Source organism: Parasteatoda tepidariorum, chromosome 8 (assembly GCF_982258835.1).
Source record: "Parasteatoda tepidariorum strain Cologne lab strain chromosome 8, Ptep-v5.0, whole genome shotgun sequence".
Taxonomy (NCBI): Eukaryota; Metazoa; Arthropoda; class Arachnida; order Araneae; family Theridiidae; genus Parasteatoda; species Parasteatoda tepidariorum.
Genome location: NC_141762.1, coordinates 21,411,804 through 21,439,294, shown reverse-complemented (window position 1 = coordinate 21,439,294; position 27,491 = coordinate 21,411,804). Strand labels below are relative to the sequence as shown.

At 28.2% G+C, this 27,491-nt stretch overlaps 1 protein-coding gene and 2 long non-coding RNA genes across 11 annotated transcripts in view; 1 reads left to right on the top strand and 2 right to left on the bottom strand.

Moving 5' to 3' along the window:
* Positions 1-7,208: 7,208 nt before the first annotated feature.
* On the bottom strand, positions 7,209-19,048 carry LOC107436900 (uncharacterized). Of its 9 annotated transcripts, none has more exons than XR_015428667.1 (5): positions 18,262-19,032; positions 15,861-16,102; positions 15,107-15,246; positions 11,503-11,579; positions 7,209-9,673 (listed from the first exon to the last, which is right to left on the bottom strand). It is a non-coding gene; the product is annotated as an uncharacterized LOC107436900 (long non-coding RNA). The 9 variants fall into 9 exon arrangements; XR_015428668.1 differs by lacking the exon at positions 18,262-19,032 and adding an exon at positions 16,575-16,695 and having other exon boundaries at positions 11,503-11,636; XR_015428664.1 differs by lacking the exon at positions 15,107-15,246 and having other exon boundaries at positions 18,262-19,048.
* Positions 15,865-18,367, top strand: LOC147805778 (uncharacterized). Its single transcript, XR_015428674.1, has 3 exons — positions 15,865-16,125; positions 16,502-17,250; positions 17,990-18,367. It is a non-coding gene; the product is annotated as an uncharacterized LOC147805778 (long non-coding RNA).
* Positions 19,049-24,926: 5,878 nt separating the features above from the next.
* Positions 24,927-27,491, bottom strand: part of LOC107436898 (uncharacterized) — a 58,532-nt gene continuing 55,967 nt past the window's right edge. The window contains exon 14 of the mRNA XM_071180605.2: positions 24,927-25,487. Coding sequence (XP_071036706.2) covers positions 25,413-25,487 — 75 coding nt within the window. The 3' untranslated portion in view covers positions 24,927-25,412. The remainder of the gene's footprint in view (positions 25,488-27,491) is intronic.

The following is a 27,491-nucleotide window of genomic DNA, read 5'->3' as shown; positions in this document are numbered from 1 at the left end:
GTGGTGATCAAAATCATTTAAAAATTAAAATTATAAAAGAAAAAATAGTATATATTTACTACCACTTTAAATATGAAAATAAAATCTTCCGGAAAATCCGGAAGAGTTGGCAGGTATGAATTTTCCTTTTTCGAAAAGGAAATGTTTTCTTTATTGCGTAGATTTTCGCCACGTATTATGCAAAAGCGAGCTTTTCATATTGTTCTAGTCAACGTTTTCACAATTTATTCCATCACAATCTATTTTGGAGTTCCATCGGTCCACAGCGTACACCAATCATTTTACATGTTTGATAAAAAATACTTGCTAGTCTGCAATCACGCTTACTGAGCTGGGTTCAGAAAGATTATTGCATTCTCATGTGCAACTCTGCTGCATTTTGCAAGATATTATCAATTTCAGGCTTCATTTTCCTCCCTCTGATATCGAACCGAAAAATCTTTCGATCATTTTATAATGGTTAATATAATCAATAAAAGAGATTTTTGTCAGAAACTAGTTATTTTATGATGATCATGTTAAGTATTAGAAAATTATTTTGCTTTGCAGTTTGTTAATGTATACATTGCTTAAAAAGTACTTAAAATGTGCTTATTTTTTGTTGAAAGATTTGGCTACGCACGCTGAATAGATATTACCATAGCTGAGGCCACCACTTGCGTAAGTACACTTGCACAGTATATTAAGAAATCATCTTAAAGAGGACACAATTTTTTTAAAAAATATATTTTCAAATTATTATATTATGTATTCTATATAAATGCTGGGGCCGGGATAGCCTTATCGGTAGGGAGCTGGGTCCAAGTCCGAGAGCTCGAGCCCCGCCAGCCGAAGACTCCCCGTGTAGTTGGTCACTGGTGCACGTTAAAATCCTGTCGAGTCGCAAAGTCCTCCATGTTCCCATAAAAAATCAATACCTCTGGGGGTACTGGATTGGATATCGATCGTTCTCTAATTCAGGTCAAAAAAATTACGATCTGTGGATGTATGAATGGGTCCTCCTTATAAACATGTGTGACGTATGATGTAGCAGAAGTCGAATTCTTGGCCTTAAATTTGCTCGATTTCACCAAGCAGGCTTGTCCGTGTAGCAAGTGGCATTAGAACCAACCAACCATATAAATGCTACTATACCATAAAAAATTAGACACGCCGACACCTGAAATTAATAAACTGAGTTAACTGGCACAATAATCGAAAAAGATTCTCCATCCCTGACCTAAATACTCTGTCCCATAGGTCATAACTAGAGGGCTACAGATTCCGAATACCTAGCAAAAATTTTGTTACCCCTCCTATCCTGGTTCCGGGAAAAATTTGGTTTCATAAAACATTTATGTAAAAGAATATTATAAATCGTATAAGTTTCTATCGAATAATTTTTTTACAAGATAAGGTTATATAGTATTTTATTGAGCGCTAATATAAATAAAAACTTGTGGGTTGGGTTAACACGTACGTAGAATGATTTGCTATGAAGTAGAGACATCTGCTTGCTAATAGTTGATTTTATAATTAATTAATTAATCAATAGGATTTATTAGTGTAGGTTCTGTTAAAAGTAGGGCATTTTAAAAATAACGGTATTTTAAATGAAAAATGCGCTAAAGAGAGAGAGAGAAAAAAAAAAAAACGGACTCTAGGACTAACCTGAATGATCGGGTTTTCACGGAATTAAGATTTTTTCTTAATCAGGGTGCGTAGCCAAATCTTTCAACAAAAAATAAGCACATTTTAAATACTTTTTAAGCATTAAAAAAATATTTTGAAGTACTATATACATTAACAAAATTATTTTCAAAGACTTTAGATGATCATGAGAAAATAACTAGTTTCTGACAAAGAACTCTTTTCTTGATTATATTAACCACTATAAAAAGAGCGAGAGATTTTTCGATTCGATATCCGAGGTAGGAAAATGCAGACTGAAATTGAGAATATCTTGCAAAATGTAGCAGAGTTGCACATGAGAAGGCAATAATCTCATCGAACCCAGCTCAGTAGACGCACATACCGACTCGCAAGAATTTCATCAAACATGTAAAATGATCGACTCTTTCATACGCTTTAGACCGACGGTACGCTGAAATTAATCGTGAAAACGTTGAATAGAACAATGTGAAAAGCACGCTTTTGCATAACGAGGCGAAAATCGATATGCTAAAGAAAAGAAATCTCATTATAGAAAAGGGAAAATTATGCACTTTTTTAAAACACTCAATGAAAAAAGCACCTTCAAGGGCTTTTAAATAACGAAAATCGAAAATAAGCATATTTAAGAACTTTTTAAAAGCTCTACGCACTATGTTAATAGTCAGGGTCTGATTATAGCCTAGGCCCAATAGGCATGGGCCTAGGGCCCACAATTTCTGAGGGGCCTCAAAAATTAGTAAAAAGTCTAATGTAATGTGGGCTAGCTATGTGTTTGTTTAAGTATTAAATAAAAAATAATTTCAGCTTACAATAAAAAAAAAATTCAGCTAATCAGTGACTTTCAGCGAAAATCACTGATTTCAATTGTTTGTGGTCACCAAACTATTTTTATTTTGACATAACATGTTTTGTTGTTTTATATTTTGCTTGAATTTATAGATACATAAACTTTATCTTTGAAAAACAATCTTCAATTGTCTGCTTTCAAAATTTCTTAGAATGTTTCTCTTAAATCATGCAGTTCAATAGATTCTTTTTCATTATTAGGACTACTCTTCAGTAATTTAATTTCAAAATATTTTGTAAGGGGCCCAGAAAATTTGGTGGGCCTCGGGCCTGAATTTGTCTTGATCGGTCCCTGTTAATAGTTCGAAGGGGTGATATTAAATATGCTAATTAGTGCAAACAATATTTTAAGTTATGAAAGACACAAAAATGTACTTTATCTGGCTATTATTTCTACTTTATTTTAAATGGATTCTGATTCTCAACCCCCGAAATGCAAGGGGTGCGGCAATCTGTGAAATATGGTCCCAATAGTTTGATCAGCAGAGCTGTCCTAAGTTCGGACCCCTTAATGTTAATTTTACTTTTTGCGTATTTCGTCATATTTCAAGAACTTTTTAAGCGAATTGAAAAAAAATTTGCACACAATTGTAAAATTCGTTCATACAAAGATAATTCCATGTAAAAAATAACTTTTTTATTTTTGTATTTAATAACAATCGAAAAAATTTTGATCCGTATGGTATTAGTTTTTTACATAATTTTAAAGAATCTAGTTTCACATGGGAAAATACAAAATTTGAGCGAAATAGATTTCTAAGAAATTCATATGTTTAAAATACGATTTCTCAGGGACTGTTCGTTCCATTTTAGAGGTTACGCCCTCAAACCATTAAAATTAAGTCCTAGAACGTGAAGATCGGATCAGTAGACCAAAAGCTATCCAGAATTATCCATTTATTTTTCTGTGAACTGTACAGAAAAACAATGTTAGAATTTTTAATCATGCGATAATAATTAATAACGTGCAATGTTGTCAACCATTGTACAATCTTTAAAACTTTTCGATAATCGGTACGAAATTTTACCTTATAACCAATGTTGAAGAGAAGATAAATATAGCGGTTTTGCTGCCCTCAATATTACGATTCAATTTCCTTATCCTAGTAATTTTGAAATTTCAAAAGAAAAAAGTTGTTCTTATCTGAAACAACAAATAAGGGGCAAAATTGCTTTTATGTAAAAATTATTATCTATGCAAATGCATACTTGCGTCACACGATGAAAAAATTCTCGAAAACCTCGCATGGTTAACCCGGAAAGAGATTTTAAATCAGACAGGTAGGAAATTTAATTTACTAAGCTAACGTGTAAGAAACAAGCTTTCTAGTAAAAAATGAGTTTTATGTTAAGCGTAAATATAAACTTATGCAGTAAAATTGGTCGGATCAAGGTACCCAGCATCAGTTCCTGAGACTTATAAACTATATATATAGTTTAATAGTCTGAAGAACCATAGCCGGATACTTGGATCAGACCAATTTTACTGGGTAACCAGTGCCAGGTAACACTTATTTATTATTAGCAATATATATATATATATATATATATATATATATATATATATATATATATATATATACATGTGACATAAAAAGCTTCAATTAATCTTTTAAATTCACATTCTGTCCTTCAATCTATTTTTGGTTCAAGTATGCATGAATTAAAAGCAAGACATTTTTCCCCTTTGCGGGAATCGCGCAACCTATTTAATAAACCAATTATAATTACGAAATTTTCCCTTATTCCCTAAAACGGAACATTTTACGTATTCACTTTGCAAGATTTTCCCTAGCTTTTACTGAGGAGCACAACAATTTCCACTTTGATAACCGTTCTCTGTCTAATAAATAAATTTTGTACCCTATTTCCTTGCTTAAGACCTGTTTTTATCCTTCCACTCGGCAACGACGTTATAAGCCGGCAGGATAAAACGATATGATAAAGATATGCAATATCTCATTAAAATGGTCATTTGAATTTAAATCAACCAACTTCGGAAGAGGGTACATCAACGACAAAAAATGGAATATCTCATTCAAATGGACAGTTGGAAATTTATCAGTCAAATTCTTTTTCAACTCATGGCAATTCATAAAGTATTTTCAACAAAAAATAATTACTTCAATCATCAAACTTTTCGTTAATATAAATGGTACCTCACTTAACGATCGTCGACTTTTCATTTGTGTATGCAGCATGTTATGTCTACAGTTCTGAAGGCTATGAATATACTATTAAAAAGCCGAGCATCAACAATTTTCACCCCCGTTGGACTATAAAGAAAAATTGCGACGGATTGCTGACAGTCATACAAGAGTTTGGATTTGAAATCCCATCCCTTCCTTTCTCACCCCGTGGTGCTCTGGATTGCATCGTCAATAATTTCGCACACCGCCTCATTCAAGTAGAAATATGATTCCTCTTAAAGAAGAAACTAAATTTTTTTTTTAATCAACTTTCATGTGGTTTTTAAATTATCTTCTTAAACTATTTCGAACTTTTTTCAGCTCTGTATCCTTTGTGGTATTTTTTTTTTTACAATTCTTTATGTTTAACTTATAAAAACATTTATTTCTTAAAATTTTATTGAATAAATAAATTAAAGAAAGCACTCATACAATAACAAATAATTATAGATTATGATTGTAATTTTGATTTTTTTTCTTCTCATTCTTGATGTTTCAATTGAAACACTTATTATTTTTTTTTACATTGATCTTTTCATTGTTTAACACATATTTTATTTTTACATTTCGAAAACTTATTTGCTGTTATTGAAAATTTTTTTCATGAGAAATTTTTATTTTCAGTGATTTGATTGTAAAAAAAAATGTTTGGAGAAATTATTTTCAACTTTATTTATATGTTACAACTTCTATGATTTATTGATTAATAGAATTTAAATTTTTGTTTTACTATAGTGTTCAGGGCTAGGATAAAAATGCAATTAAAATATTTAAAAAAAATTCTCTTCTAAACGTAACTACAATGATTACCGAAATTAATTTTCTTTAAAGTTTGAATGCCCTTAACGGTGTGGCAAAAATTATAAATTAAATATGGAAAAATCAGAAAATGCGAAAACCAATACAAATAATTCAGAAAATTAATTAAATGCTTATTAAATTTAAGTATAGATCAAAATGTACAAGATAAATCAGATACATTAATCTTTGAGCCTGAAATTGGTGTTCAATTCACAGCCTGGCTCAAGCATTTCGAAAAACAAACAAAAGATTCTAAATTAAATGAAGAATGGAAACTTAAAAATTTCCAAAAATTCAGCATTGAAATTATATATTAATAACTGCTTAACTTGTAATTCTTTTCAGGAAATAGTCGAAATTTTTCAAGAACATTATTTCTCACCTCCTTTTGGCTTAAATGATTTTAAAAATTTCAAATTTTCTGGCCAAGCTAAAGACCTGACTGCATACTTTACTGAAAAGGATGAGTTAGGTCGAAAAATATATTTAAGTAATGAGTATATAATTGAGGGTCCATCTATCACAAATTATGAAACTTTGGTTTTTAAAGAACCCAAAACCCCAATTGAATGGCTCACAAGTGTTTCTAAAATAATCATTGATGATTCACTGTCTTACCCCAAATTGAAACTAAACGAAAATGCAGGAATCCAATTTTAATGGGTATAGACAACAATATCAAGGCTGGACACCGAAGTGGCCATTCTTTAACAACTCAGTTAGTCCAACTTATTATAATCCTCGACAAAACCAAAATTTTGTCCGACCAAGTCAAAAATTTTCAACCAACAATACCAATTTATACCTAGAGTTCAAAAAAAAAGTGTCAGATTTCATAAAAATAAACAACAAACAAGTCATTTCGCCCAGGCTTCCCAGGAGTTGCCTCCTAAGCCCTGTAAATATTGCAATAAACTTGGAATAACTAATGCTTATCATTGGGACCAAGATTGTATAAACAAACCTAATTCTTTTATGGTTAAGAATCAAACTCAGCCTAAACAAGAAAGTGACCAACCACAAAATTCATAATTAATAGTATCCGGATACGTGCAAAATAGAAATGAAAACAATAAATGTGACAAATACCCGATTGTGAGTAATAAAACTATCTTGTAAAATATTGACACAGGTAGTACTTTAAATACCATCCCAACTAAACTTTCTGAAAAACTAGATGCCCAAAAAGAAAGAAAAACTTTGTTAATGAAAACAAACAAAAGGTTATTTGCAATTTAACCAAACTTGCATTTCAGATTAAAAATAAGGAAAATAGCTAGGTCAGTCAAATTTTAACAACTGATTTACCTTATACCATATTAAATTTGAAAGCTTTCTTTGGATTTCAATTAGTGATCAATTGTGTTAAACAGGTTGTAATGCAAAATCTTAGAAGACTGATCACCTTTTCTGATTGTAAAAGCAACTTGTCCTTACACATTTCTCCTGAAATCCTGGTTAATGTTTGCAATAAAAATACCAATGAAGGAAGTAAACAAAAAAAAGAAAAGAAAGGAAAAAAATATTAGAACAAAATAATGAAAATGTTAAAGAAAATAAAATTCTGGACATAAAAAAAATGAGAATAACAAGAATGTAAACAAAGAGAATTTAGAGAAAAACAAAGTAAAATATGGACTAAAAAATAGAGATTTAAATAATATTTTGGGTATACAAATAAAGTAATAAATTCTAGAAAAAAAAATACGTGTAACAAAATAAAAGCTTACAACCACTGTTTTTTATAAATCATAACATTACAGCACTTTTCTAATGTCCTATAATGACTAATCCAATAGTAATGTTTATAAAACAAAATAACAATAAGCAATACTAAAATTTCTTCTTTTTATAAGAAAAATAAATAAATTTTATAATAAAAAATAGAAGTAGTAACAAAAATCAAGCTATCCACTCAAATTAAATATCACATAATATATCACAATTGATATTACGTTTCTAAATAACAATTACACTCAACTCATTAAAAAATAAGAATAAATATTATATATATATATATATACATACAGGGGTTTACAAATCCTAGCCACCTTAAAAATTGTATCTGGTGTCCGTTATTTTAGAAAAATTTAACATAAAATCAACATGTTGGTCTTTACTTCCAGAAATTTTGCATTTTTGTAAAGTATAGATAAAATACAAATTCATTACTAAGAACAACATTAAAATTATATAAAAAAGGAAAACAGTTATCAAAAAGAATAAAAATATGTGTTTATTTTATAATTAAATTACACAACATAATGTTACAATAAAATAATGTAATATTATAATGCACTTATTTTTTTAAAATCAGAAGTGTTAATCGAAAGATATGTTAGAAAAATACCAAGAAACATGCATATCATAGAATATTGCTTAAACTTTACAAAAGTAACATACAAAGTAGTGCACTTAAGAAATTTATTCAAATATTTAAAACTGTATAATAGCAAAAATTTTACTATCTTGAACACAACATATAATTTTTTGTAATAACTCAATTGTCTTATAACTAATAAAGGAAAAATAATAACATTAAAAGGCATATAAAAATATCAAATCTCATACGAATTTATCAATAACAGACAACAAATATTTTTAAATTCAGCGTTTTTATTATTTCTTAGCATAAATATTTACGTTTGGTACCTAATGTGAATACTTTTTCTGTATTCTTTTCGACAAGGATTCTAAAAATGTATATTAAGACAGCCATTATGAAACAACCAGTGAAACATAAGAATACAGTTTAAATAAAAAGTTATGATGTTAATAAATACAAATGGTTAGTTTCTGAGATAAATGAAATTTTTTTTATAACTAATATCATATTGTTTTAACATATCATAAAGATGAGGAGGGGTTGCACAATCTGAAAATTCCTAAAAAATTTAAAGCTATTAGCTTGTTTTAAAGTTCAGAGAAATCTTATATCGAGATTTTATACATTGAAATTAAAGATTTGTTTCAAGTTTATGGAAGTCATACTGTACTTTATTTATTTCTCTTGGTGAAAGGGTTTCAAAGAACATCAATTATGCAATCGATAAATACTCTTTCAAATTGTCAATAGATTTTTGTTTGACAACAGTATGATTTTAATGGTTGTGTGTGTTTAGCTCAAGTTAGTAAGCTTTCTTTATTTTTTTTAAAAAAAAGAAAAACCTATGAATTGATGTAGTTTCCATGATATATACTTACATTAGTGATCCTATCAAGCCATTACCTATTTCCTACCTCTTTAATTTCTTTTAATTCCTAAATTTAAATTTAACTCGTAAATTATTTTTTCAATAACTATGACAGATAATTAATTGCATAATGTTGTGACATAATTGAATGCTAAATTATATTTTTAGATTTTCTTTCTTGAACTGTTTTCTAAAAAATTGACATCACAATTCTTGGTGTTATATGCATGCCATAATTTTGTAACAACCTTTAGGTTTTCATCTGTCACAAGATAATTATTACAAAGAATATCTGTTTCAGTTTAGTTTGGCTTTGTTTTTGATAAAATCCATTTTTGATAAATTACCAAAAAAAAAAGATCTTTTGCTGTGTTGTGAAACAACTGTTGTTCAAAAATTTTTCATGAGAACTTGCTTACAGAGAGTTAGGAATGAGCTTTTTACCCTTTTCACAATCTTACTGTTAACAAAACTTGATAAATATAAGACATTATGGTTTAATATCACATATTATTTACCACTGCAACTTGTGCACACGTCACCAAGGATACATGCATCAACAACAAGCTCAACATCAATAAATTTACTGCACTTATAAATTTGAAAAGAAACCTATTTTGATTTTTAAATTCCCGTATAATTGGAAACTAAACAACAATTATAACACAACACTACATATCTATTCACTTTTTACTTAAGTGATCTGGGTTTTAGTTCTGAATATGGCCTTTGCATTCATTTTCTTGTTGGTTTAATGAATACACGCATCCCTCTTATTTTTTAACTTCCATTGATCATAAGACATATCTTTATAACAATCACACACATTATTTCATTGGTAGATGACAAAATATTGTAGTAAATCAATTGAAAACACAAACTCCAAAATTAAAGGACGCTTACAGAAAATAGTAAGTTCTCAAGAAAGTTGAATTATTCTGGTATCTCTGTAGCATCACACAATTTGCATCTTGCTCGTTCTTTACAGGTCTATAATATAAAACAGGGAAATGAATATTTAATTAATATTACAAACAGATAAGTTAATTACCAATATCCATAATACTGCTCATCTTCAAAGTTAGTTTAGATATTCTCTGCAAATCATTATTTCAAATCAATATTTATTTATTTAAGAAGATTCTTTTCTAATATAACCAGAGTCATTTATAACAAGAACATAGGGACTTAGGCATTCCCTATAGGGTAAAATTAGAAAATTTTGCAACTGGCCTGTTGTACCATTTGTAACAGTCACCACTTTTTAAAATATGTAGCCACCTTTTCATGAAATGAAAATTTAAAACAATTAAAACAAAAACTGTAATATTATAAATGCATGGCATTTTTGCTGAAGCATTTCTCAAAGTATGGGGAACACTATAAGGCTCATTCAAACTAAAGAAAAATTTTAAGAAATTATAAGTATAAAATAAAGTAAATTTCAGAATATTTTAAAATATTCATTCTTATTTATCAACAAAATAATAATTATATTCATGGAGGTGCATTTTTAAGAACAAAACAAAATGGCGGTTGGTAGCCCATTTTTTTAAATTGCTATTTGTCAAATTTGGTTGCCATGTGGCTGGCGTCACTTCGAATCTCAAGAACTCTAAGATGGGGTGCTCCAGAGCTTTGTTCCTCCTGTAGTTGAAACTCTAAATTTTGCCATGTTCTAGGGCACTTTTGATTCTTTAATAATAATCTTTTTATTTTCCTTTCAAATCTTTCAGGCTTTAAATAAAAAATATATAGAAAATTTTCGTTCTCTTAATTTTTGTTCTGCTCGTACTGGTATTTTTATTTGCGTCACACTAGAGCTGTAAAATGTGCTATTGGCGACAGTCTCGGAAACAGTCCAGAGGATGATCGGGAGACAACACAAGGGTAATTGTAAGTCCAACTCAAAAATCCTAAAAATTTCTTGAGTAAAATCAGTAATGGCACATTTCAAAAAATTAATGTCTTTATAAATTTAAATCATTGATATTTTCAGAACATTAAATTCTAAATAAATTATATACAGCATAATTTATATGAGTAATTATGTATAAGTTTACTTTTATCTTCAATCACATTAAGTATTCTACCAGAAAAAATATTTACAAATGAAAGATGCGAAGTATAAATTCTAGTTCTAATATTTTCCAATAAAATATAAAAGAATTTTTATACATAAATGTGATCTATGATTTCCTTAAACTTCTGGAGCTAGGATTTCCGGAGCACGGTTAGGGAAAAAATCTGGAAATCTGGATTTTTTCCGGAGCACAATCACCTCTGCACATACCTCACATTCCGTTTTACAGGGACCACACATCCAAACCATCCATCCGTAGATCCTAATTTTGACATGAACCAGAGAACGATCAATCTCTGATCCAGCACCCCCAGAGGTATTGATCTGTTATGGGAACTAGGACTGTGGGCCCCCGACAGATTTAGCGTGCACCAGTCACTATTTTGTACATGGGCAGTCGTCGACCAGGGGAGATTGAACTCACAACCTTTCGGACATGAGCCCAACGACCTACTAGATAGGCTATCCTCGCCATAATTTCTGTTCTGCAGTTATAAATAATTTGTGTCTGGCTGATTATTTTATTTTGCTCGGTTTATGCAGTATTTATTTTCATTCTAACATCTAATAACTATATTACATATTAATCATATTATTATCAAAAATTTAATTTCATTTTTATAATTAAAATACTTGTTGTTTTTAATATTAAATGTTTCTTTACATATCAAAAATTTAAAATTAAAAATACCAAAGTACACATAAATATATAGCAAAATTTCCTTTTTCATATTACCTGGTAGTGCAGCTGCAGTATTGAAAATTTTTCGGCTTCAGGTTTCTGGTGAATGAAGTTACAGTGAATAGGTCGTACTACGGAAGAACGAAGAATGTTCATGAATAGTGTATCTCCGATGCATATTTATGAATCTAGGGTTAAATAAAATTTTACATGATGCAAAAATAAAATAAATAAGTAATTTCTTATAAGCAACTCTTATTAAACACAATATTTGATAATCACAGTACAGGGCCTACACCAATTTTTCAAGTCAATTTGAAAAGAGAATGTACAAATTTAAAATGGTAATTATAAAAAAGAAATAGAAATTTTAATGACAATATCGATAATCTAGCTCAATAACTTGATTTAAAGCAAAACATTTAAAATAATATACTTTTTTTTAAAAAAAAAAATGCAAAAATTAAGAAAATAGTCTCGCAATTAAACATTAGTTTACATAGTAAACCGAAATATAGGAAATAATTACCAGACTTCTCCCTAGGAATAAGAAAGGGCAGAGTGCCTTTTCACAGAAAAGGACACTTAAGAGGACGCCATATCGCGAAAGAAAATTTTCATCGCAAATTGTCTGTCTCCTTCATTACTTATTCAAAATTCAAAGTGTAGAAAAAGTGAGTTCGGACAAACCTAGAGTGAGCCATGAAGTTTCAAATACTGAAAAGGAAATTTTAAAAGATACAAATGTAAATAAATTGTGAGAAGATGACTAAGGATTACGCAACGATGAAGTTCTCTTCTAATAATTTGAGTATATTTTAATATTTTGAAGTATTTTTTTCAGCAACTGAAACTTCATGACTTACTCTTGGATTGCCTGAACTTACTTTTTCTTTCTTTCAAATTAGTAATGAAGGTAATATTTTGAAGTATTTTTTTCAGCAACTGAAACTTCATGACTTACTCTAGGATTGCCTGAACTTACTTTTTCTTTCTTTCAAATTAGTAATGAAGGTAATATTTTGAAGTATTTTTTTCAGCAACTGAAACTTCATGACTTACTCTAGGATTGCCTGAACTTACTTTTTCTTTCTTTCAAATTAGTAATGAAGGAGAGAGAAAATTTGCGACGAAATCTTCTTCCGCTGTATGGCGTCCTCTTAAAAGAGCTCTCTCTCTCAATACCATACAAATTTCATGAAAATAAATATTAAGTTATAACTGAATTTGATCCTCAATAATTTTTAAATTACTCTTTTATACTATTTCATGTTTATATTTCAAGAAGTAATTATCACTCATTAAAATAAAATAAAAAATTTCAGTTTATTATAAAAAATAATTAAAGGCATGCTAAAAGACAATTACTGTGCATAAATTGTTTTCTTAAAAAGCAAACTAAAAAAACTATTAGTTGATAAATAACTTGAAGGCATTTTTTTTTTAATTATTTTAACTGAAAATTATAAGAAAATAAACATCTAAAAGGTACATTTTAAGAAAAAAAGTATTTACACAAAAAAAATTTACACAAATTCATTACTATATCCCTTCTCGAAAAAGGGAAACTTATAAAAATTTAATCAGAATAATCACAGCAAAGTAAATATTTATTATTATAATAAGAATTAAACCTATAAATATAGATAATTTTTAGCAGTGCGTACTTTATATTTGAACAGTAAATTATTATTTTTTAAATGGAATAGGAATAAAAAGGCAGAAATTTTAAAGGATGGCAACTTATCTTCATTAAAACGGCAAAGAGGCTGCATTTATAGGAATCAAAATGTAGCCAGGGTGGGGCACCCTCCTAGAAAAACACTTAGGGAGAACATTGCGACTACTGACTTATGAGTTTAAAGCCTCCTTCGAAATTATCAAATCTAAAGTTAAATAAAGTATCTTAGCAACAGTTAATTAATTTGCTAAGGAGTCAAGTAGATTAGCCATATTGCCTCGATTGAAGCCACGTTTGGAACATTGTGCACTGGCCATTAGCTTGCTTCCTAGACAAGCAAATACCCATCGTTCTACAGCTTGATAGATTTAAAATGGTAAACAAGGATCAAACCCGAGAATTACAATATGATAGCTCAGTGCTTAAATCATTACCCCATCACAACTTTAATTTAATATTTTCAGGTAATGACATCATGATTTCAGGTGTAATTTTTTATAGTAAGATATTTGAGAAGGTACTTAACAAGAAAAACATTGCAGTGGCACTCATACTTAATATTTTATAAAAGTTTTCTCTTTTCGAGTTTAATTAATTCTAATGAGTTATGAAATACACCGAAGATTTATCTAAACTATTAGTGAATTTATCATTTTTTTCGTTTTCTTGAGAAACAGGAAAACTACTCAATAATTACAAAGGAATAAGTAACAAAAATATATATTATAACACGAGATATACAGGACAACAAGCTACTACAGCTACAACTACTTTCAAAAAGTGTAGATGTCTCTTTTTCTAGAATATCTTTTTACAGTTGCGGCTACAATTTAATTAACAATAAACGCTGCCATCTATCGGTGGTTCAACAAGTATTTCTACAAAAGTAAAGAAAAATTAATGACATGATGTGGAAATGATATACTCCAAACCTGTTAATGAAAAATTGGCGGAATTATCATAATTATGAATTACTTGATGTTAACCGAGTTTCATCTTATCCGATACATTATAAAAACAATTTATTATTTACTCACAATACATATTATGTACTATACAATATATATATATTAATGTATCATAGAAAATAAGCTTTAAAATTTTTAGTAAACCTTTAAATATTTTATAAGAAATAACAGATGAAAAATATAATGTGAATATATAAATTTTATTTTGAGATGAAATAGTCTGCAGTAGATTTTTCAATTACTTTATTCACATGTTTATTATCTGTGCTTACATCTATATTTCCAGTTCTCTTTCATAAGTTATAATCAGTTTGAAACCTTCATGTCAAGCGTACAAAGTACAATACTTATTGATTGACTCACATGACCAAACATGTGTTTCATGTAGAGTGATATTTCATATTAGCAATTTCGCTTTAATGTGGTTAAAAATATATTTAGTTATAAACACGCCTTTAATTGTTTCGGGGGGAAAACATCAATTTTCTCTGTTATTATAAGACACTGAACGATCATTTTTTAAAATAATATCGTATAACGGTTAGTCATGTAAATATCTACTTTCATTGGGCATTTGAATTTTAGGAACTTTCAATTGCACTTGTTACATTAACTTTTCCTCTGTTTTCATAAATTTTTAAAGGTTACATTTTATTTTTAACAACTATCCATTCCATACATTAAAAAGTTCCTCTTGAAAAAAATAAAATGTATTTCAGTTCAATTGTACTTTCAATTGCACTTGTTACATTAACTTTTCTTCTGTTTTCATAAATTTTTAAAGGTTACATTTTATTTTTAACAACTATCCATTCCATACATTAAAAAGTTCCTCTTGAAAAAAATAAAATGTATTTCAGTTTTAACTTATTGTACAAGTTAAATTATATTACCTACATCTAAACATCTTACAAAAATGCATTTTACTTTCTTACGATATATGAAACTAAATTAAACAATATTTTCATGCAATTTTACCAACAACTATTTTTGAAAACAATTTGCTTACTTTCATATGATTCTCATAAACTTTTATAGGCTAAGTTCCTTTCAAAATTAATTTGGTGACTTAATTTCTTTATGTAACACCTTTTTACTTTGTTTCAGGGTGTTAGTTGCATATACACACTTGATGCTTCTGTACCCATTCTGTAAAATTTAAATTCATTATCATATGATTTTTTCTGTATATATACTTAAAGTTTCAACAACTGTATTACCTAAAATATTATTTTGATACTACTTTTTTCTTCACTGTTTTAAACCTATTGTACTTCTATATAATGATGGTATATTTATCTATTTCATTTAGAAATAGCATTTCTGAAGTATTTGGCAATTTTTCTTCTTACTATAATATGGCTATTTCAGCTTTTCTTCCAGTATTGTAATTTTTAATTCCTGCCTAGTTATTTCTAAAACTTATTTTACATGTTTTTAATTTTTTTTTTTTAAATATTTTAGATGCTTTTTGAGCTGCATTTTTTTTTCTTCCTTTTACTGGATCACTTTACCTAGCATTTCGCCCTACAAATATTTTTATTATTTGAGAATTTTGCTTGAATTCTTAACATATGTCAAACATTAATTCCTTTAAAAAATAACAATGAGAAACAAACGTTTCTTTTTAATTTTTGTTTGCTTTTAAAGTTTATATCCATTAATAAAATTGGAAAAAAAAAACAAAAAAAATAACAATGAATTTTCTTAAACTATTCCACAAAAGGAAATTAGAAAGTTTGAAAGAAATGAGATTATCTTACCTACTTTGCCATTTCTGTTTCTTCCTACCTTACTAAAGAACTTTGAAATGATAAAAATTTGATCTACAGTATTATCCGCCGGGATAGCTCCAATAGTATTTTTGGAGACGGCTGTCATGTTGTGTCGCCAATATGCTTGCAATAGTATATAAGTACCAAACATTTATTTAGAGTTCTCCTTATGAATAAAAAAGAGCAAAGTGCTTCCTTTCAGAAAAGGGTACTTTGTTGAAAAGGAAAAACTGCAAAAAATTTAATAAAAATTGTAATATTATATAATAACCAAATTTGATCCTCAACAATTTTTAAATTACACTCTTATGCTATTTTATGCGTATAAATCAAAAAGTCTTTTTGACTCCTTATCAGAGAACGAAAAAATTTTTTGTAGTTCCTAAAAAATAAAAAACAATTAAGAGACAATCTGAAAATTATACAGAAATAAAAATTTAAGAGTGCATTTTTTAAATTTTTTTTTTTTTTTACTTAAATACTAATTTTAAAATTACAAAATTTTTTTATTAATACAACTGAGAAAAAGACAACTTATAAAAACTTAAACAGTTGAGAATAATCCTAACAAAGTAAATATTTGCAATAATAATCAGAATAAAACCTAGAAACACAAATAATTTAACCAGTGTGTAATCATTATTTTGATTGTTAATTAATTTTTTTAAAATTGAATATGAATAAAAAGGCAGTGCAGCTTACTTTTACAAAAAGGGCAAAGAAGGGGGTGAGTTGCCTTTCTAATCGCACTTAAGGAGAACACTGATTTACTTGTGATAATGCACAACAAGAATGGAGCAGAGCCTCATAAGTAAGGTGATATCTGAAGCAAGGAAATAGGTTCATGTTTTATTGGCTCTATTATGCAATAAACTCTGCTTAGTGTATGTTTGTAAAAAAGCAAACTTGCTCACACAAATCAGAGCTCATTTTTGTTAATATTCAAAGCTAAGATAAAGCCTTTAAGAAGAAAATATTTATGTTTTGGCTTTGAGTTAACAATCAACTTAGCTATATAACAAAATGAAAATTTAACTAATGTCTATTTTTAAAGTTTAACTCCTACAGTAGGCATGAAAAGTCTGAAATATTGTTGTATTGAATGAGTTACATATTTGGGTATTTCATTCACATCTATTTCATCACACAAAGAGGTGTTTCAACATTTTAAACATAAACATCTGCGCATCTTCATTAATTGTTTTACTGTAAATTACATTCGTTTTTATGAACATATTCAAAAAGAAAATAATTGCCTTTAGAATATTTTGAACTAAGGTTTGGACCGTACCGTAGGAGTTCTTTAATAATAAGCCTGGCTTTTTCTGAAAATCTTTATTCGAGAATTAATTGACGTTTGGCCCAATTTTATGTAAAGGCAGGGTTGGAGTTTTTGCCGGCAAAAAGGGGTTTTTGCCAGGACAGTGGCAAAAACCTGGTAAAAACCGGCAAAAACCAAATTATCTAAATTGCTGATTAAATATTATTACAAAATACTTGAAACAAATTTAAATCAATCATAAGGAATAATAATTTTGATACATTACATGAAAAAATTATTTTTAACATATTAATAATTAATATAATGGTAATAATTTTTAAAAGATTGAAAGTTTGTGATCTCTTTTCATTTTAGAATCCTAAAATAAATGTTTTTTTACAAATAAATAAATATTATTATTTGTATAATATTATTATTTATTATAAAAAATTATTATTTGTACAATAATTAACTACACATATTGATAGATATTTTATGCTTTAAATTATAGTTATATTAATTTAAAATAAGCTCATTTCACTGGAAAAAAAAAAAAGAATAATCACAAATTTTCCAATCAATAATGTTTTAAACTACTAGAATGATATTATTACATTATCATTTACTTATGGAATAATAATTTTGTTAATTTTTTTGTAATTATTTATATTTATAGTATATATTCCAATTTTAGGAATAATGTTGTATCAAAAATGTGTTTTTGTCCTCTCATCTTGGAAAATATAGGTTTTTGCCAATTTGCTTGGCAAAAACCTGTTTTTGCCAGTACGGTTTTTACCGGTATTTACCATGGTTTTTTCCACCTGCGGCAAAATCTTGCCAACCTTGTGTAAAGGGGTTTCTCCAATAAGATTTCTGGCGTTAATTTGCAATAAACATTACAAATGGGACTTGTATTATGAAGCAAAGCGCTCTCATGATGATCTTGGAGATAATTAGTATTGGTCCTCTATTACAGAAGTTACTTTATTGATACTTTTCGTCTTCCTACGTTGATTCGATTTTAGAGTATTGACTTCATTTAGTTCTTTTTACCATTCTTCGAGCATTTACACTTGTTTTTTAATAGAAAGACGCTTTTTATTTGTAATTAAGTATAACACTTACACTAGCGCGCATTCATAAAGCTATTAAATAAAAAAAAATATTAATTATTTTATCAACATAAAAGAGTTCTTTAGAAACCAGAACCAAAGAAACTTCGCGCGCCACTAAAAATTACGCAACATTTTCGCTTGAAACCTTTTTAGTTTAATACAAGATTCTAGAGCATTCTCACTGCTTACGACTTTCAAATTCGATCGCACGTGAAAGTGATTCGCGCATACGCAGTTTCTAAACATTGGCATGCGCTTCAACAATCAGACGCAGTGTGAATGTCTGTAATTCTTTCGTATGTAAATGAGAGCGAATTTTTCTCAAGTGAATAGTCATTCCCAAACTTCCAATCACCGTTGAGAAAGATCCATTCAACAAAGAGTGAGAGAAAACATTTAGGGTAATAAAATATTTTTTACCATTCTCAGGAACCATTCACACTGCATTCAAATGCCCTAGACATGCTTGCGATTATTTTTAAACTAGACGCAAGACGAAGTGCTCGTACATGCATCCACTCAAATCGCAAGCAGTGAGATTACTCCCTGATTCTCATTCTTAGCGAAAAAAAGTGCAGACAGTAGAAGTGGTCTTTAAGTCCCCTCCCTTCAATAAAAGAATCTGCGATTGCAACACTTGAATACGTCATCTGGGGAGAAGACCGGTTCCATGTGACAATAAGACCTTCCTCTTTTCAGTTCTACGGGAATGTTCTACGATATTTTCCCCTTTCATGACATTTTTTGTATTTAATTGTCAAAAATATTTTCTACAATTTCCAAGACGCTTTCTTTAAGAACTATGTTTCATGAAATTTTGAGTTCCATACAGTTTTCTGACTTGAAAGTTTTTAATCTATTTGAGAATCAAGACAGAAAGTAACGTACTTCTTTCTCCTATGACTGTCCACACGCTAATGGTGAAAGCATGCGAAGTGTAGCCATATATAGAGTGTTCTGCTCTCCACCATCTGTGGTCCATTTCGATTGCTAGTTGCTATTTATTTTTTTAACCAATCAGGGAATTTTTAACTTATGGCTCAGTTTAATAAATAAAATAACTTAAATGTAATTTAGCTTAGAATAAAGAAATATACAAATCTTAATTTTTTGACCATTTTTCAAATTAGTTTCAGAGTTAACGAATTTTAAATTTTTTTGCAAACTATAGAATCTATCGGAAGAACTCCATTTTATTTATTATGATTTAAATGCATTGTTTCTAGCAATAAAATACTTGATAGGGAGATTTTGTCGATATAAATATAACAATTGTATCTTCTTACAATTATTTCTTACAATTGTTTATAACAATTGTTTTCTTACAATTGTTATAAACAATTATATTAAATTGTATTTAAACGAATTGTTTTCTTATAATTACTTATATAAATATAAGTAATTGTAAGAAAGATACCCTCACCCCTAGTAGTCATAAAAAGTAAAAGAAATGACATTCCAAAATTAAAAAAATAACTGCTTGAAAGGGAGACGACCATGTATCAGATTGATAAAATTATTGAAACATTTTCGAGTTGTTAGTTAGAGGAAAAGCATTGCGACAGGGAGATCTCGATGGAGAAGACTAACTGAGACTGCTTGGCCAATGACAGGCTGTAGAGTCAAAGAAGAAGTTTTTTAATTAACTGTGATAGTGCCCCATTTAGGCTAGTTTCTAAGTAGGTCATTACAGAAATAATCAGGAGAAATCGGGAAATTTCTTTAAAAGTTTTGGTTTATACCCAATATCGATATCTGAACTTGCCAAGAGGGCATACTTTACAAACTATCTAGATAAGTGAGGTATTGTTTCCATATATTTCTATGGCGAATTTAATGAAACCAAAACATGTCGTTAGAACTAATAGTTTAGAAAGTATAAGGGTCGTAAGTGTACAAAAAACAGTTTTTGACATGTACCTATTTACGAATCTGGCTTTGCTATCGAGATCAGCGGTTGCCAATCTTTTGATCTCTACGGACCAACAAGCAGAAAATATTTTTCTCATAAGCCACAGCCTTATTATTATTATTTTTTTTGGAAGATGGAAAAAGTTCTCCAATTGATTATAGTAGGATTTTAAATATCTCCCTCCCCCAAACAAAATTGATGTGTTTTTGTAATTTTTAAAAATTATTCTTACTAAAAATTTTATTCAGTATCGCAGAATTTTTAAATGAACTTACTGTATGTTTTTAGCGGAATTTTTTAGAAGAAAAAGAAAAGTAAATTGCAATTACATTTAATAATTGTAATAAAAGGAATAATATTACATCAGTGTGACCTCACATCAATGGGAAACTTTACTGACGCAAGCGAAGTAAAAATCCTCGTTTGTTTACAATTATTTCGCTGACCACCATCAGTAGTGCGAGGACCACCGTTTGATGACTGCTGTTCTAGCGAGACAAATCCGACAGGTTGTCAAATGTCAGACAAGTTTACTGCATATTTTTTCACGATGAATCGAATGAAGCTTAAACCTTGCTGTTAGGCATAATAGCTTAGAAGTTATAAAGTTTCAATGCGTAAATATGCACAAATTTTAAAAAATCATCATATAAAGCCCTTATAACTTCTAAACTATTTGTCCTATCAACTTCAAGCAAACATACTATCTGGTGTATCCATGCTGTCGTTTCCGTGTCAGTCCTGTAGTTATTATTGTTATTAAAACACAAACAGGAAATAGAAAAAGAGGATCTAACACAGAACTTTATTTTCTAAGAAGGTTAAATACATGCACAAAGTGTTTTAAACAACTATACAGATAAATATAATTTTTTTCTTTGTAAAATCAAAGGATCTCATAACAGGTACTGTACTTAAGATTTAAAATTATTGCTAAACGAACTCAAACAACACACATAAAAATAAGAAACATCGCTTTGAAGGAATTTTATTGATTTATAATACTCTTTAAATACCAAATAAATACAGGGTGTTCCGTAACGACCAGCAATGTTATAAATTTTCTAGAAGAAAATCACGTCAAAAAAGAATATACACACTCAAGGTTTCAAATTAATATTCAAAGGAAGAAAAAAACAAAGACTCCATTTAAACAAAACGAATCACTATCAAGTGAGGCAGAAATAAGAACCCCAAAACCTGTTGGATTGCCGAAGGAAACAGAGAGGAAAAAACCATTGCTAATATCACTTTTCAACTTTATCAGGCAATCAAACTAGTTTCCTGTTTTCACCCCGTCTTTTTCACTTGTGATTCGACAAACTTCGAGGTAGTGAGTTTGCTTTTTACGCTCTTTAATATATATTTAACCGACACTAAACGTACTTTTTCTCTCTTCATTTTTGATACGGATTTTAAGAAATATATGAGCGACTGTTTCGGAACACCCTGTGTTGTTTTTACAGCTTATCATATTGCAGTAAATCTTTCCGCAAATTGTGCGTAAATTCAAAGGGGAAAAAAATCATGCTTTTGAATTTACAGTTTTAAATCTACTGAAGTGTAAAAGAATAAAATATAAAAACTCCCATAAGAATGCGTTAAGTCTTCTTCGATCACACTCTGTTAGTCCTGAGGCTGGCAACTTGCTAAGAATTAAGAAAACAATTAAAAGGATTCAGAGACAGGTAATTTTCAAGAACAGTTTTACGAGAAGCAATTATCGTAATAAGTAATTTGTTGTAAGCATTTTTCGAATCAGAAATATTCAATCTTTCATTTAATAAAAACCTGTTTTTTAATAATCTAATTATAAATATATATAAAAAAAAAACATTAGTTTTTTTTTAAAAGAATTTTCTTCTTTTCGTAGTAATATCGAAATTTAAGAAGTTAATACTTAACTTGAAAATCCATTCACAAACCACGAAATAATATTGTTTAAATTTTTTTGTTCCACACTGTTATATTGAAATGCACATGACTGCAGTTTGACGCATTATAGTCGACAAGGAAAAATAAAATTCAAAAAATTAACTTGAAGCTGTTCAGAACAATTTTTCTTTTTTGATATTCAAGTTTAAAATTCAGCTCAGATTCAACAGATTTTGGTGTAATCAACAAATTTTGATGGAGAATATTATTACAAACAAATGGTATTATTTAATTCTATTTAAAAATATATATTTTAATATTGAATATGTGATTAATTCAAGTTTCGATACTTAACTATATATAATCCAATTAATGGTTAAAAGAATTTGTAATGGTTCAAAATCATTTAAATTATGATATAAAAATTTTTTTGACGTTTTTTAGAACATAATTTCATTCGAAACCTTCGTCATATTAAATCAAATTTATCATTTTGAATTATAAAATTTTTTTTGAGTTGATCAAATAATCCATCAGATATTACAATTAAAAAATATTACATCATATTTGAAATATAAAGCTTTTGAGAAGCAGTATTTAAAAATCTTTTAGTGGTATAAAATCTTGGTAGTAACAATAAAAGTAAAAATAGCTCAAGAAAGTAAAATCGTTGGATTATTTTCATAAAATTATTAACAAATATTCAGTTGGAAAATCGATTGACATTCAAATGTGCATAAGACTTAAAAACTTTCATATTTAGTTAAGCAAATAAAAAGATATAAACCTATTTTATTAAGGAAAATAATGACACAATTTTATAAAAACATTATTTCAAAGCACGAAATTTGAAGAAAAAAAAGTTAAAACTTCGCACACTTCTACAAATGAATTTCGTGTAGTCTTCTAAATAATGAATGGCGTTGTTTTTTTAAAGTCTGGTCTACCCTGAATAATTTCACTTATATCAAGTCGACCAACATTTTCAACTGTGTGAGCCAAAACTGATAGAAAATTTGAAGAATCAATTAAGTAATTATAGAAATATAAATTTTTATGCTTTCTTATTAGGAAACGAGATAATTTAGTTTCCCTAAATTTTAAAATTAGTTACAAATCTGGTCAAAAGATGGCGTTACTGACTGGAAAAACTGTAGTTAAATTTTTTAAGGCATGCTAAACTTGACTAACTGAAAATATTTGCATGGGGTTTTGCTCATTTTGTTATTACATAGCTCCACGTTTTTGCTGCATGAAAGTTGCATTTTTAGAAACATTGTGTTATATATTTCCCTAATCAACAGAGCCATCTGTTGACAAGCTTTGGATGTAATTCTGAAGTCGGACTAGAATAAAACTGATTTCCTTGTCAGGAAGAGGCAAACTATACATTTCTATCTTATTCCAGTTTTTTTCAAAATGTCAGTATTTACGGAACACCTTTTAAGTTATTTTGTCGTGTAGACTGAACATAATTGTCACTTTAAAAACACTTTAAGGCAAAAACAGATATTACTCTGTATATGCGTCTGTATTTTAAAGGCCTTTATATATAACTTTCATCATGTAATTAGATACCCGCAAACTATGAAGCTATGGAAATATTAATAAATAAGATTGCTTTTGTTGTTGCACATATTCAATGTTCTTTCAAAAAGTTATTTTATATGCTTAATGTTTTGAGAAGTGAAAAAGGATTGTCAGTTTTCAATATATTATGAATTCATCACATTGTTTGTAGCAAAGCTTATAATAGATGGATCAAAAATTTTATGAATGATGTAAATAAACTTGTTTCCAAAAGCACTATATATGTTAGATATTGTTTTTCATGCATTTTTTTGCAGCAAGTACAAAACTGTTGTTATCGCTTGTGTTTCCTTACAAACATTATTGTGTCCTCAAAATTATGTTATGAAGTAAAAATATATTTTCAAAACAAGTATTAACATTTAAATTTTTAAGATTTATTAGGAATAAAGTTAAATTCAAATTTTGTGTTTTAAGAGCATGTAAATCGTAATTGAAGTTTTCGGATTTAATTCCATATTAAGGGTAATTTAATTTTTCAGGGTAAAGAACTTGTTAATTATCATTCAATTTATTTTCGAGGTTAAGAAGTCAGTATTAAGTGTCATTAAATTTTTCAGGTAATAGAATAAGTTAAGAGTAATATAGTAATTCGCATTCAGATCATGCTAAGCATAGTTCAGGTTTAAGAATATACTAGATGTAATTAAATTTTTTTTCCAGGTTTAAGAACAATTTAAGTTAACTTTTTAAGTTTAAGAACCATTTTAAGTGACATTCATTTTTTCAGGTTTAAGAACATATTTTTAGACTGTACAAGTCAAAAATATTTTTCAAGGCATTTTTCAATTGTAAAAACGAATAGTGAAAAACTTACTGGTGTTTCGATACATTTTTAAGCTTGTGTTCTTAAATTCATTAAAATATCAACTAGCATATTTTGCCTCTAAATATTTCATTTGTATCTCGTATTTTATATAAAACATTATTAACAAAACGAGTTACAGATTTTGAGTTATCAATTAATTAATCAATCCATCACCAAACTTTTTAAAAGCAGGAAAAATGTACCACTAATAATAATTAATGCAGACATTAAAAAAAATCTACGAAAAAAAATTTTCAATTAAGAGACTGTTAAACAAGTTCTATTATAAGAAAAAAAATGGAAAATAATTTGTTGATTCTGCTACAATTAAGTTAAACTTATATTATATAATCATGATTAAACGCCATAAACATTTTTCTAATTAAATAAAAAATTTATTACATTAACAAAACCTTTATTATTGTTATTAAATTATACCTTAATTTAATTAAAAGCTTATAAATTTTTTATACCTAATTATAATTACAACTTTTTGTCAGGATAATAGAAATGAAACAACAGCGTTATTTGCAGGAAATGTTAGAATGGAATGAATCATATTAAAAAAATTAACAATGTTCACCATATTATCTACTATTTAAAAAATAATTTCACACAGTATTGGTATGAATGCAATTTAAACATAGAACACCTACTTCAACTTTTTAAAAATACGATAAATCTCTTCACATAAACATTCAACATTTTTAACATTTCTGAAATGAGTTCAGTCTTTCCGTTTTTAAAAACCATGAACACCAGTTACAAATAAATTTGGTGCAGAACACACAACAGACCAAAGAGTTCACAATAAATAATATTAGTCCTTATGCTAGCAGTTAAAAAATACACATTCTTATTTGAGCATGAAATATGCTTGATTAAGTACCAATAATATCAACTTTGAACTGACATAGGCACTGGACTCGTTTATATTTGCACTTGATTCTAGCGTATATATGGCATTGCGTGTCAACTACCAAATGGAAGCGGTTAATGGAACGCAGTCTCCATCCTCATTGGTTGGGACACGTGACGAAGGTAAAGAATTCTGAAAGAAAAGAAATGGAATTGTAAAGCTGTATACATTGCTTTTATAAAATCGTGAAAAAGAACTGAAATAAATAATACAGAGGGTTTCAGATTGAATGTGATAATAAATTTCGTAATTTAATGTAAAGAAATGGAATTGTGCAGCTGTATACATTGCTTTTATAAAATTTTATGGAATAAATATAGAGGACTTCAGATTGAATGTAATAACAAATTCTGTAATTTAATGTAAATAAATGGAAGCTGTATACATTGCTTTATAAAACTGTGAAAAAGAACTGGAATAAATAATACAGAGGACTTCAGATTAACTGAGATAACAAATTTTGTAATTTAATGTAAAGAAATGGAAGCTGTATACATTGCTTTTATAAAATCGTGAAAAAGAACTGAAATAAATAATATAGAGGGTTTCAGATTAAATGAGATAACAAATTTTGTAATTTAATGTTACGAAATGGAATTGTGTAGCTGTATACATTGTTTTTTAAAATTTTATGGAATAAATAATGCAGAGGGCTTCAGATTGAATGTAATAACAAATTTTATAATTTAATGTAAAGAAATGGAAGCTGTATACATTGCTTTTAAAAAATCGTGAAAAAGAGCTTGAATAAATAATACAGAGGGTTTCAGATTAAATGAGGTAACAAATTTAGTAATTTAAGGTAAAGATGTGTAGCTGTACACATTGTTTTTATAAAATTTTATCTAATAAATAATACAGAGGGCTTCAGATGCGGCGAATGTAATAACAAATTTTGTAATTTTATGTAAAGAAATAGAAGCTGTATACATTGCTTTTATGAACTCGTGAAAAAGAACTGAAATAAATAATACAGAAGGTTTCAGATTGAATGTGATAATAAATTTCGTAATTTAATGTAAAGAAATGGAATTGTGCAGCTGTATACATTGCTTTTATAAAATTTTATGGAATAAGTAATATAGAGGACTTCAGATTGAATGTAATAACAAATTTTGTAATTTAATGTAAAGAAATGGAAGCTGTATACATTGCTTTTATAAAATCGTGAAAAAGAACTGGAATAAATAATACACAGGGTTTCAGATTGAATGTGATAACAAATTTTGTAATTTAATGTAAAGAAATGGAATTGTGCAGCTGTATACATTGCTTTTATAAAATTTTATGGAATAAATAATATTGAGGACTTCAGATTGAATGTAATAACAAATTTTGTAATTTAATGTAAAGAAATGGAAGCTGTACACATTGCTTTCATAAAATCATGAAAAAGAACTGGAATAAATAATACAGAGGGTTTCAGATTAAATGAGATAACAAATTTTGTAATTTAATATTAAGAAATGGAATTGTGTATTGTTTTTATAAAATTTCATGGAATAAATAATGCAGAGGGCTTCAGATTGAATGTAATAACAAATTTTGTAATTTAATGTAAAGAAATGGAAGCTGTATACATTGCTTTTATAAAATCGTGAAAAAGAACTGGAATAAATAATACAGAGGGTTTCAGATTAAATGAGATAACAAATTTTGTAATTTAATGTAAAGAAATGGAAGCTGTATACATTACTTTTATAAAATCGTGAAAAAGAACTGGAATAAATAATACAGAGGGTTTCAGATTAAACGAGATAACAAGTTTTGTAATTTAATGTAGAGAAATGGAATTGTGTAGCTGTATACATTATTTTTATAAAATTTTATGGAATAAATAATACAGAGGGCTTCAGATTGAATGTAATAACAAATTTCGTAATTTAATGTAAAGAAATGGAATTGTGAAGCTGTATACATTGCTTTTATAAAATCGTGAAAAAAGAACTGGAATAAATAATACAGAGGGCTTCAGATTAAATGTGATAATAAATTTTGTAATTTAATGTAAAGAAATGGAAGCTGTATACATTACTTTTATAAAATCGTGAAAAAGAACTGGAATAAATAATACAGAGGGTTTCAGATTAAATGAGATAACAAATTTTGTAATTTAATGTAAAGAAATGGAAGCTG